The sequence below is a fragment of the Salvelinus alpinus genome, chromosome 2 (assembly GCF_045679555.1).
Source record: "Salvelinus alpinus chromosome 2, SLU_Salpinus.1, whole genome shotgun sequence".
Taxonomy (NCBI): Eukaryota; Metazoa; Chordata; class Actinopteri; order Salmoniformes; family Salmonidae; genus Salvelinus; species Salvelinus alpinus.
This window is the reverse complement of record NC_092087.1, coordinates 91,905,685-91,919,104: the sequence shown is the minus strand read 5'-3', so window position 1 is coordinate 91,919,104 and position 13,420 is coordinate 91,905,685. Positions and strand designations below refer to the sequence as shown.

Below are 13,420 nucleotides of genomic sequence, written 5' to 3'. Positions count from 1 at the left end.
CAGTTTTGAAAGAGGAACTGACGAGAGAGAGAGAGAGATGAGGAAGTCATGCTCATCATTGTAGACATGCTGAAAGGACAGAGAGCGATAAAGAGGAAGCTGAACAGTCACCCGGAAAAACAAGAAGAACAATAGAACACTGAAACTGGAGAGAAAGAAAGAGAGAGAAGAAGGGGGACAAAGTGGGAGAGATAGTTGAGGTAGAGCAGCATGGAGAAAGTCTTCATCACCACGGTTACCTTTCTGTTAGGTGAGTTTACTCGTGGAAGAAAGAGCACTTCAGAAACACTCTGCAGTCAAACTAGTAGCTGACAGACAGCTGTTGTGGACCTGTATAGTAACTGTGATAGACGTAAACTAACTGTCTAGTAACTGTGATAGACGTAAACTAACTGTCTAGTAACTGTGATAGACGTAAACTAACTGTCTAGTAACTGTGATAGACGTAAACTAACTGTCTAGTAACTGTGATAGACGTAAACTAACTGTCTAGTAACTGTGATAGACGTAAACTAACTGTCTAGTAACTGTGATAGACAGACAGACGTAAACTGTCTGTCTGTCTGTCTGTCTGTCTGTCTGTCTGTCTGTCTGTCTGTCTGTCTGTCTGTCTGTCTGTCTGTCTGTCTGTCTGTCTGTCTGTCTGTCTGTCTGTCTGTCTGTCTGTCTGTCTGTCTGTCTGTCTGTCTGTCTCTCTGTCTGTCTCTCTCTCTCTCTCTCTCTCTCTCTCTCTCTCTCTCTCTCTCTCTCTCTCTCTCTCTCTCTCTCTCTCTCTCTCTCTCTCTCTCTCTCTCTCTCTCTCTCTCTCTCTCTCTCTCTCTCATATTTATATATATATATATATATAGTACTGTTTGGATCACATATTTATGTAGTAAACAAGCAAATGAACATATGTATTTAAAGTAGCAGAAAGGTCAGTAGTGCTGAGCTTGTTTCTTATGATAATACTGAACCTAAAATGGTTGGTATGTTGCCTTTTGACTGGATTTGTGCAGGACTAAAGTAAGATTAAAATCAAGTCAAAGCGTACAGTGTTTAGCAGGTGTTATTAGTGGTGCAGTGAAATGTTTATCTTGAAACATATGGGGACAACAGACTGGGATAGGGAGCGATTGAATATGTCTGTAAACACACCAGCCAGCTGGTCTGCGCATGCGGACGCAGCTAGGGATGCCGTCTGGGCCAGCAGCCTTGGGTTGCTGGGTTAACATGTTTAAATGTTTCACTGACGTCAGCCACATAGAAGGGGGGGGGACGCAGTACCTGTTAGCGGGCCGCGACAGTGGCACTGTTTTATACTCAAAGCGGGCAAAGAAGGTGTTTAGTTTGTCTGGAAGCGTGACGTAGGTGTCCGTGACGTGGCTGGATTTTTTTTGTAGTCCGTGATTTCCTGTAGACCCTGCCACATATGTTTATGTTAGTAGCTCCTAGCAATGCAGTCAAACAATTCAAATGTAAAGAAAATTACAGAAAACGGCAAGAAATCAAGAATGGTGGGATGAATCCAATTAACAACCAAAATAGTACTGTAGCAGTATCATAATACAATCTATACATATGTCCACCAGGGGAATTTACACAAGATAAACTAAGATTGATATGTACAGCAGTAGATAAACTAGGGAATATATTAGAGTGAGCTACGTCAAGAATCCAGTATATAAATGAAATATGTGGTGTATAAACAGTGTAACTAAAATACAGTATCGATTTTGACATGTAAACCTTAGTGGGTCAAACTTCCTTCAACATGTGACAAACGCTGCCCCCACTGTTGAGATGTACAAACTATGGCATAAATCAAATCAAATCAAATGTTATTTGTCACATACACATGGTTAGCAGATGTTTTGATTGTACTTCTAGTAATCTAACAATTAATCTAACAATTCCCCAACAACTACCTAATACACACAAATCTAAAGGGGTGAATGAGAATATGTACATATAAATATGTGGATGAGCGATGGCCGAGCGGAATAGCCAAGGTGCAATAGATGGTATAAAATACAGTATATACATGTGATATGAGTAATGTAGGATATGTAAACATTATTAAACTGCCATTATATAAAGTGGCATTGTTTAAAGTGACTACTGATCAATTTATTAAAGTGGCCAGTGATTGGGTCTCAATGTAGGCAGCAGCCTCTCTGAGTTTGTGATTGCTGTTCAGCAGTCTGATGGCCTTGAGATAGAAGCTGTTTTTCAGTCTCTCGGTCCCAGCTTTGATGCACCTGTACTGACCTCGCCTTCTGGATGGTAGCGGGGTGAACAGGCAGTGGCTCGGGTGGTTGTTGTCCTTGATGATCTTTTTGGCCTTCCTGTGACATCGGGTGCTGTAGGTGTCATGGAGGGCAGGTAGTTTGCCTCCGGTGATGCATTGGGTAGACAGCACCAACCTCTGGAGAGCCTTGCTGTTGAGGGCGGTGCGTTTGCCGTACCAGACTGTGATACAGCGCAATGCCTTCGATTGTGCATCTGTAAAAACTTTGTCAGGGTTTTGCTGTTGCACCTTCTTCACCACACTGTCTGTGTGGGTGGACCATTAGAGTTTGTCTGTGATGTGTACGCCAAGGAACTTTTAACTATCCACCTTCTCCACTACTGTCCAGTCGATGTCAATAGGGAGCTGCTCCCTCTACTGCTCCCTGAAGTCCACGATCACCTCCTTTGTTTTGTTGACGTTGAGTGCGAGGTTATTATCCTGACACCACACTCCGAGGGCCCTCACCTCCTCCCTGTAGGCCGTCTCGTCGTTGTTGGTAATCAAGCCCACTACTGTTGTGTCGTCTGCAAACTTGATGATTGAGTTGGAGGCGTGCATTGCCACACAGTCGTGGGTGAACAGGAAGTACAGGAGGGGGCTGGGCATGCACCCTTGTGGGGCCCCAGTGTTAAGGGTCAGGGAAGTGGAGATTTTGCTTCCTACCTTCACCACCAGGGGGAGGCCCTTCAGAAAGTTCAGGACCCAATTGCACAGGGCGGGGTTGAGACCCAGGGCCTACAGCTTGATGACGAGCTTGAAGGGTACTATGGTGTTGAATGCTGAGCTGTAGTCAATAAACAGCATTCTTACATAGGTATTCCTCTTGTCCAGATGGGATAGGGCAGTGTGCAGTGTAATGGTGATTGCATTGTCTGTGGACCTGTTGGGGTGGTATGCAAACTGAAGGGTGACAGGTAAGGTGAAGGTGATATGATCCTTGACTCTCAATGCACTTCATGATGACAGAAGTGAGTGCTACGGGGCGGTATTCACTTAGTTCAGTTATCTTTGCCTTCTTGGGTACAGGAACAATGTAGGCCATCTTGAAGCATGTGGGGACAGCAGACTGGGATAGGGAGCGATTGAAATGTCCGTTAACACACCAGCCAACTGGTCTGCGCATGCTCTGAGGACGCGGCTTGGAATGCTGTCTGGGCAAGCAGCCTTGCGAGGGTTAACACGTTTAAATGTTTAACTCACATCTGCCAAGGAGAAGGAGAGGGGGGGGGTGCAGTCCTTGGTGGCGGGAATTGAGACTCCACTTTGTCCCTGTACCGGCATTCCGCTTGTTTGATTACCTTTGCGGACGGAATAACTGCGCTGTTTAAATTCAGCCATGTTCCCAGACCTCTTTCCATTGATAAATTAAGTGGTTCACGCTTTCAGTTTTACGCGAATGCCACCATCCATCCACGGTCTCTGGTTAGTGGGACGATGAGCTGATAAGAGGAAGTCCGTAATTTCGATTAAGACATTAATGAGCTAGCTAGGAAGGACGTGGTCAATATAACTATTTGTTCAGCACTGTCACGACTTCCACCAAAGTTGGTCCCTCTCCTTGTTCGGGCGGTGTTCGGCGGTCGAAGTCGTTGACCTTCCAGCCATCATTGATCCTCTTTTCATTTTCCTTTGGTTTTGTCTTGTATCACACCTGGTTCCAATCCCATTCATTACATGTTGTGTATTTAACCTTCTGTTCCCCCTCATTGTCCTTGTCGGTGATTGTTTGTTTGTAAGCTGTGTGCAAGTTATGTTCTGGTGTGCGACGGGTTTTGTTCGAACTCCTGCGCCTGACTTCCCTGCCACCAGCACGCACCCCCTTACAAGTCAAATCATGACATCAGTGATCTTCAGGTTGGTGCTCTAGATAGAGGCCCGTGTTCCCGACTTGGAATTCCGATTTGGATAACCAATCAAACCGATTTTTTTCCCAGTCGGAGTTCGTTTTTTTTCAGATTTCCCAGTTGTGTTGAACTCACTGAAATTGGATGTCTGAGATTTCCCAGTTCCCAGTTGTTTTGAAAGCTGCATTAATGCTCAGAGGGAGACGGCAGGGTATTCCCTTTGAGTCAGAAACCAAAACTCCTCCATGGTGACATGACAGCTCAATCAGCTGTTTGTTTTCACTTACCGGCATGTCACCTGAGCCAGGATCACTGTCAAACGGATTGGGAAGTAGGTCCCAAAGTGCTCTTCCAAGCATCGGAGGTGAGCAGTCATCACTCGTATGGGATACCAACTGCATATCAACTGCGGCCGGTAATATCAAAGTCTCTGCAATAGTGTGTAGTTTTATAGTGTAGAGGGCCGAGCCATTCACCTTTTCCCATTATCTATAGACACTCTTGTTGAATTTAATCTTTCAGATTTGAATCATTTTCATTTCAATTTTTTAAGTTAATTAACCTGTCTCACCCCCCCCGTTCCGCTAGCGGAACTCCTCCCACATTCCACTGAAAAGGCAGAGCGCGAAATTCAAAAAATATATTTTTTGAAATATTTAGCTTTCACACATTAACAAGTCCAATACATCTAATGAAAGATACACATCTTGTGAATCCAGCCAACATGTCAAATTTTTTAAATGTTTTACAGGGAAAACACAATATATATTTATGTTAGCTCACCAACAAATAGAAAAAAGCACAGACATTTTTCACAGCACAGGTAGCAAAATCAAAATCAACCAAACTAACCTAGAACAAACCAAAGACACCAAGAAACAACTTAATCAGATGACAGTCTTATAACATGTTATACAATAAATCTATGTTTTGTTCGAAAAATGTGCATATTTCAGGTATAAATCATAGTTTACATTGCGGCTACAATCAGAAATTGCACCGAAAGCAGCCAGAATAATTACAGACACCAACGTGACATACCGAAATACTCATCATAAAACATTTCTGAAAAATACATGGTGTATAGCAAATTAAAGACAAAGATCTTGTGAATACAGCCAATATTTCAGATTTTCTAAGTGTTTTACAGCGAAAACACAATATAGCATTATATTAGCTTACTACAATAGCCTACCACACTACCGCATTCATTCATCAAGGCACGTTAGCGATAGCAATAGGCACGTTAGCGTTAGCGAATAAACCAGCAAAAGATATTACATTTCACTAACCTTCATAAACCTTCCTCAGATGACAGTCCTGTAACATCAGGTTATACATACACTTATGTTTTGTTCGAAAATGTGCATATTTAGAGCTGAAATCCGTGGTTATACAACGTAGCATAACGTAGCATAACGTGCTAACGTAGCATCTTTTTCCCAGAATGTGCAGATATTTCTATTAGACTCTCACCTATTCTGACCAAATAGCTATTCATAAACATTACAAAAAAATACATGTTGTATAGGAAACGATAGATCCATTAGTTCTTAATGCAATCGCAGTGTTAGAATTAAATAAATATCTTCATTACGACATAAGACTTAGTTATGGTAAGGGAATAACCAAAACCTGAGCGCAAAGCTACTAGTACACAGTTCGACAGATATATGAAATAGCATCACAAAATGGTTCCTACTTTTGCTGATCTTCTATCAGAATGTTGTACAAGGGGTCCTTTGTCCAGAACAATCGTTGCTTGGATTCAGAACGAACTCTTTCCCTCTTGAATTAGCAAGCACACTGGCCATGCAGCGCTAAGCTCTCCAACGTCAACAAAGTCAAACAACGTAACACGCCGAACGTCCCGAATAAAGTTAAATAATCTAATGAAACTATATTGAAAAAACATACTTTAGGATGATATTGTAACATGTATCAAATAAATTCAAAGCCGGAGCTCATATTCGACCATAACGACCGGTTTCCAGTAGGCAATAACAGGTCCCCCCACGCGCCTTGCAGACAACAGAAAATGGGGGACACGTTGTTCCAAGATGGTTAATTCAACGTCAGACAGAGATAATCAACTCATTTTTCCTCTCACTTCCTCTTGACATCCGGGTGAAGGCGTATGACGTGCACGTATAGTCATACGTATCATGCCCATTTATAGGCAGTCACTTGAATACAAGATAGATTTCAGACTTTCCATTTCCTGGTCACAAAGTGTGCTGCCAAAAGAGTTCTGTTTTACCCACAGACAAAATTCAAACGGTTTTAGAAACTAGAGAGTGTTTTCTATCCAATAGTAATAATAATATGCATATTGTACGAGCAAGAATTGAGTACGAGGCCGTTTAAATTGGATACGATTTTCCCCAAAAGTGAAAACAGCACCCCCTGTCCTCATCAGGTTTTAACCACATTACAATAACTTTGATATAAAAAGATGATATTATAATGTATAATTGTTTTGTACATTAATACACACCCCATATTGAACTGTTACTATCAGACCTCAATACATTAATACACACCCCATATTGAACTGTTACTATCAGACCTCAATACATTAATACACACCCCATATTGAACTGCTACTTGCTGAATACATCAGTCAATACTGAGCATGTATCATTTTGTACCATAGTGATCAATACTCTACTGTATTACTCTACTACTTTATCATTTAACACTGTTTTACTGTATTGCTGGAGTCCTGAACTCAAATAGCAATGCTGTACTTTACTTTGTCATTCAGCACCAGTACCAAACTTTATTAGTAATTAACAGATCAGGTCTTCATTACTAGTCACATTCAATGTAATGGTCATATTTTAAACATGTTTCCCTTGATGCTCAGTGTCCAGACATTAGACTAGAACAGAGCTGCCAAGACGGTGATGTGAGAGTTTATCAATAACACAATCTGAGGATGTCTGTACATACTATAACTCTGTGTTTCTGTTGTAGCTGTGGTCTGTGTGTTGTCAGGGGTGATTATAAACAGAGAAACAGAAGGAGGAGATGCTCACATTCAGTGTCATTATGATCAGGGGTATGAGACATACCAGAAGTACCTCTCTAAAGGGACATACAGAGACCGTGTTGTTGTCATCCAAACCCAAACACATCGGCACCCAGCGTGGACTTATAAAGGGAGATATTCTCTGTATGACGACACAGAGAGAAGAGTCTTCACTGTGACCATCACTAACCTGGTCCTAGAGGATTCAGGGACCTACTGGTGTGGAGTGAATACATGGGGACCTGATCAGCCAACTGATGTCAGGCTCACTGTGGACAGAGGTTGGTGTCTGAAAATGTATTTTTGTGTGCTTATGATTACTGTGACATTTTGTACTTTATATATTTGTGTTGATACATTCTTTGTCTCTCTGTCTCTACGTCTGTCTGTCTCTACGTCTGTCTGTCTGTCTGTCTGTCTGTCTGTCTGTCTGTCTGTCTGTCTGTCTGTCTGTCTGTCTGTCTGTCTGTCTGTCTGTCTGTCTGTCTGTCTGTCTGTCTGTCTGTCTGTCTGTCTGTCTGTCTGTCTGTCTGTCTGTCTGTCTGTCTGTCTGTCTGTCTGTCTGTCTGTCTGTCTGTCTGTCTGTCTGTGTAACGGCAGCCTTCCCTCTCTTCACTAGAAGAGAGAGTGTAGCAGGGACCGGACCAACACGCAGCGTAGCCAGTGCTCAACATGTTTAATACGAACGATAAAACAGTGAACACGATACAAAAACAAAATAACAAATGTGGCAAACCGAAACAGTCCTAGCTGGTGCAGACAAAACACAGAGACAGGAAACAACCACCCACAATCCCCGACACAAACCAAGCCACCTATATTTGATTCTGAATCAGGGACAACGATTGACAGCTGCCTCTGATTGAGAACCATATTAGGCTGGACACAGAAACAGACAAACTATACACACAACATAAAATTCCCACCCAGCTCACGTCCTGACCAACACTAAACAAGCAAAACACATAAGATCTATGGTCAGGACGTGACAGTCTGTCTGTCTGTCTCTCTCTCTCTCACAGCTCCTGTTCCTCCCAAACCTGGCTCCGTCACCTCCAGACCTCTCCTCTCCACGACACACCCATCAACAAACATCACCATGATAACTGACTCCTCAAACTCCACAGCAGGTATATTACCCTCAGTAGAACTGCTCTCTATAGCCTACACACTTATCTGTAGGCCTACATCTCTCTCTCTTTCGTTCTCTCTCTTTTTCTCACTCTCTCTCTCCATGACTCTCTATTCTCTCTCTCTACAGCTCCTGTTCCTCCCAACCCTGGCTCCGTCACCTCCAGACCTCTCCTCTCCACGACACACCCATCAACAAACATCACCATGACAACTGACTCCTCAAACTCCACTACTGGTACAAATATTACCTGAAGAGACATGGCACTCTGAAGACTACACAACTACATCTATATATACACTGCTCAAAAAATAAAGGGAACACTTAAACAACACAATGTAACTCCAAGTCAATCACACTTCTGTGAAATCAAACTGTCCACTTAGGAAGCAACACTGATTGACAATAAATTTCACATGCTGTTGTGCAAATGGAATAGACAAAAGGTGGAAATTATAGGCAATTAGCAAGACACCCCCAATAAAGGAGTGGTTCTGCAGGTGGTGACCACAGACCACTTCTCAGTTCCTATGCTTCCTGGCTGATGTTTTGGTCACTTTTGAATGCTGGCGGTGCTTTCACTCTAGTGGTAGCATGAGACGGAGTCTACAACCCACACAAGTGGCTCAGGTAGTGCAGCTCATCCAGGATGGCACATCAATGCGAGCTGTGGCAAGAAGGTTTGCTGTGTCTGTCAGCTTAGTGTCCAGAGCATGGAGGCGCTACCAGGAGACAGGCCAGTACATCAGGAGACGTGGAGGAGGCCGTAGGAGGGCAACAACCCTGCAGCAGGACCGCTACCTCCGCCTTTGTGCATGGAGGAGCACTGCCAGAGCCCTGCAAAATGACCTCCAGCAGGCCACAAATGTGCATATGTCTGCTCAAACGGTCAGAAACAGACTCCATGAGGGTGGTATGAGGGCCCGATGTCCACAGGTGGGGGTTGTGCTTACAGCCCAACACCGTGCAGGACGTTTGGCATTTACCAGAGAACACCAAGATTGGCAAATTCGCCACTGGCGCCCTGTGCACTTCACAGATGAAAGCAGGTTCACACTGAGCACTTGTGACAGACGCGACAGAGTCTGGAGACGCCGTGGAGAACGTTCTGCTGCCTGCAACATCCTCCAGCATGACCGGTTTGGCGGTGGGTCAGTCATGGTGTGGGGTGGCATTTCTTTGGGGGGCCGCACAGCCCTCCATGGGCTCGCCAGAGGTAGTCTGACTGCCATTAGGTACCGAGATGAGATCCTCAGACCCCTTGTGAGACCATATGCTGGTGCGATTGGCCCTGGGTTCCTCCTAATGCAAGACAATGCTAGAACTCATGTGGCTGGAGTGTGTCAGCGGTTCCTGCAAGAGGAAGGCATTGATGCTATGGACTGGCCCGCCAGTTCCCCAGACCTGAATCCAATTGAGCACATCTGGGACATCATGACTCGCTCCATCCACCAACGCCACGTTGCACCACAGACTGTCCAGGAGTTGGCGGATGCTTTAGTCCAGGTCTGGGAGGAGATCCCTCAGGAGACCATCCGCCACCTCATCAGGAGCATGCCCAGGCGTTGTAGGGAGGTCATACAGGCACGTGGAGGTCACACACACTACTGAGCCTCATTTTGACTTGTTTTAAGGACATTACATCAAAGTTGGATCAGCCTGTAGTGTGGTTTTCCACTTTAATTTTGAGTGTGACTCCAAATCCAGACCTCCATGGGTTGATACATTTGATTTCCATTGATCATTTTTGTGTGATTTTGTTGTCAGCACATTCAACTATGTAAAGAAAAAAGTATTTAATAACAATAGTTTTTCATTCAGATCTAGGATGTGTTATTTTAGTGTTCCCTTTATTTTTTTGAGCAGTGTATATACACTATCAAGAATTAATCTCTCTCTCTCTCTCTTTCTCTCTCTCTTTCTCTCTCTCTTTCTCTCTCTCTGATTGTTGGAGGGCTTCCACCTAACTTATTTGACTCATTATGTTCCAACAGATAGGACCAATGGAACAGAAGGAACAACATCACCACCCACAGACATGACTAGAACACAAGGTAACACCAGCATCACCACCACAGACATGACTAGAACACAAGGTAACAACAGCATCACCACCACAGACATGACTAGAACAAAAGGTAACAACAACATCCCCATCACAGACATGACTAGAACACAAGGTAACAACAACATCACCACCACAGACATGACTAGAACACAATGTAACAACAACTTCACCACCACAGACATGACTAGAACACAAGGTAACAACAACATCACCACAGACATGACTAGAACACAAGGTAACAACAACATCACGACAGACATGACTAGAACATAAGGTAACAACAGCATCACCACCACATACATGACTAGAACACAGGTAACAACAGCATCACCACCACAGACATGACTAGAACACAAGGTAACAACATCACCACCACAGACATGACTAGAACACAGGTAACAACAGCATCACCACCACAGACATGACTAGAACACAAGGTAACAACAGCATCACCACCACAGACATGACTAGAACACAAGGTATCAACAGCATCACCACCACAGACATGACTAGAACACAAGGTATCAACAGCATCACCACCACAGACATGACTAGAACACAAGGTATCAACAGCATCACCACCCACAGACATGACTAGAACACAAGGTAACAACAGCAACATCACCACCACCACAGACATGACTAGAACACAAGGTAACAACAACATCACCACAGACATGACTAGAACACAAGGTATCAACAGCATCACCACCACAGACATGACTAGAACACAGGTAACAACAGCATCACTACCACAGACATGACTAGAACACAAGGTAACAACATCACCACCACAGACATGACTAGAACACAAGGTAACAACAGCATCACCACCACAGACATGACTAAAAGACAAGGTAACAAGAGCATCACCACCACAGACATGACTAGAACACAAGGTAACAACAATACCACCACCGACATGACTACAACACAAGGTAAAAACAGCATCACCACCACAGACATGACTAGAACACAAGGTAACAACAGCATCACCACCACAGACATGACTAGAACACAGGGTAACAACAGCATCACCACAGACATGACTAGAACACAAGGTAATAACAACATCACCACAGACATGACTAGAACACAAGGTAACAACAACATCACCACCACAGACATGTGTAGAACACAAGGTAACAACAGCATCACCACCACAGCCATGACTAGAACACAAGGTAACAACAGCATCACCACCACAAACATGACTAGTACACAAGCTAACAACAGCATCACCACCACAAACATGACAAGAACACAAGGTAATAACAACATCACCACAGACATGACTAGAACACAAGGTAACAACAACATCACCACCACAGACATGAGTAGAACACAAGGTAACAACAGCATCACCACCACATACATGACTAGAACACAAGGGAACAACAGCATCACCACCACATACATGACTAGAACACAAGGTAACAACAACATCACCACCACCACAGACATGACTAGAACACAAGGTAACAACAGCATCACTACCACAGACATGACTAGAACACAAGGTAACAACAACATCACAACCACAGACATGACTAGAACACAAGGTAAAAACATCACCACCACAGACATGACTAGAACACAAGGTAACAACAATACCGCCACCACCACATACATGACAAGAACACAAGGTAATAACAACATCACCACAGACATGACTAGAACACAAGATAACAACAGCATCACCACCACAGACATGACTGGAACACAAGGTAACAACAGCATCACCACCAGAGACATGACTAGAACACAAGGTAACAACAGCATCACCACCACATACATGACTAGAACACAAGGTAACAACAGCATCACCACCACAGACATGACTAGAACACAAGGTAACAACAGCATCACCACCACATACATGACTAGAACACAAGGTAACAACAGCATCACCACCACAGACATGACAAGAACACAAGGTAACAACAGCATCACCACCACATACATGACTAGAACACAAGGTAATAACAACATCACCACAGACATGACTAGAACACAAGGTAACAACAGCATCACCACCACATACATGACTAGAACACAAGGTAACAACAACATCACCACCACCACAGACATGACTAGAACACAAGGTAACAACAGCATCACTACCACAGACATGACTAGAACACAAGGTAACAACAACATCACCACCACCACAGACATGACTAGAACACAAGGTAACAACAGCATCACTACCACAGACATGACTAGAACACAAGGTAACAACAACATCACCACCACCACAGACATGACTAGAACACAAGATAACAACAGCATCACCACCACAGACATGACTAGAACACAAGGTAATAACAGCATCACCACAGACATGACTAGAACACAAGGTAATAACAACATCACCACAGACATGACTAGAACACAAGGTAACAACAACATCACCACCACAGACATGTGTAGAACACAAGGTAACAACAGCATCACCACCACAGCCATGACTAGAACACAAGGTAACAACAGCATCACCACCACAAACATGACTAGTACACAAGCTAACAACGGCATCACCACCACAAACATGACAAGAACACAAGGTAATAACAACATCACCACAGACATGACTAGAACACAAGGTAACAACAACATCACCACCACAGACATGAGTAGAACACAAGGTAACAACAGCATCACCACCACATACATGACTAGAACACAAGGGAACAACAGCATCACCACCACATACATGACTAGAACACAAGGTAACAACAACATCACCACCACCACAGACATGACTAGAACACAAGGTAACAACAGCATCACTACCACAGACATGACTAGAACACAAGGTAACAACAACATCACAACCACAGACATGACTAGAACACAAGGTAACAACAATACCGCCACCACCACATACATGACTAGAACACAAGGTAACAACAGCATCACCACCACAGACATGACTACAACGCAAGGTAACAACAACTTCACCACCACAGACATGACTACAACACAAGGTAACAACAACTTCACCACCACAGACATGACTAGAACACAAGGTAACAACAGCATCACCACCACAGACATGACTAGAACA

General features: G+C 43.7%; 1 protein-coding gene across 1 annotated transcript in view; it reads left to right on the top strand.

Annotated features, from left to right (window-relative positions):
- The first annotated feature begins 99 nt into the window (after positions 1–99).
- Positions 100–13,420, top strand: part of LOC139541667 (CMRF35-like molecule 5) — a 167,318-nt gene continuing 153,997 nt past the window's right edge. Inside the window, exons 1-5 of the mRNA XM_071346588.1 lie at positions 100–250; positions 7,096–7,431; positions 8,173–8,280; positions 8,412–8,519; positions 10,277–10,378. Of these exons, the coding sequence (XP_071202689.1) occupies positions 211–250; positions 7,096–7,431; positions 8,173–8,280; positions 8,412–8,519; positions 10,277–10,378 (694 nt within the window). The 5' untranslated portion in view covers positions 100–210. The remainder of the gene's footprint in view (positions 251–7,095; positions 7,432–8,172; positions 8,281–8,411; positions 8,520–10,276; positions 10,379–13,420) is intronic.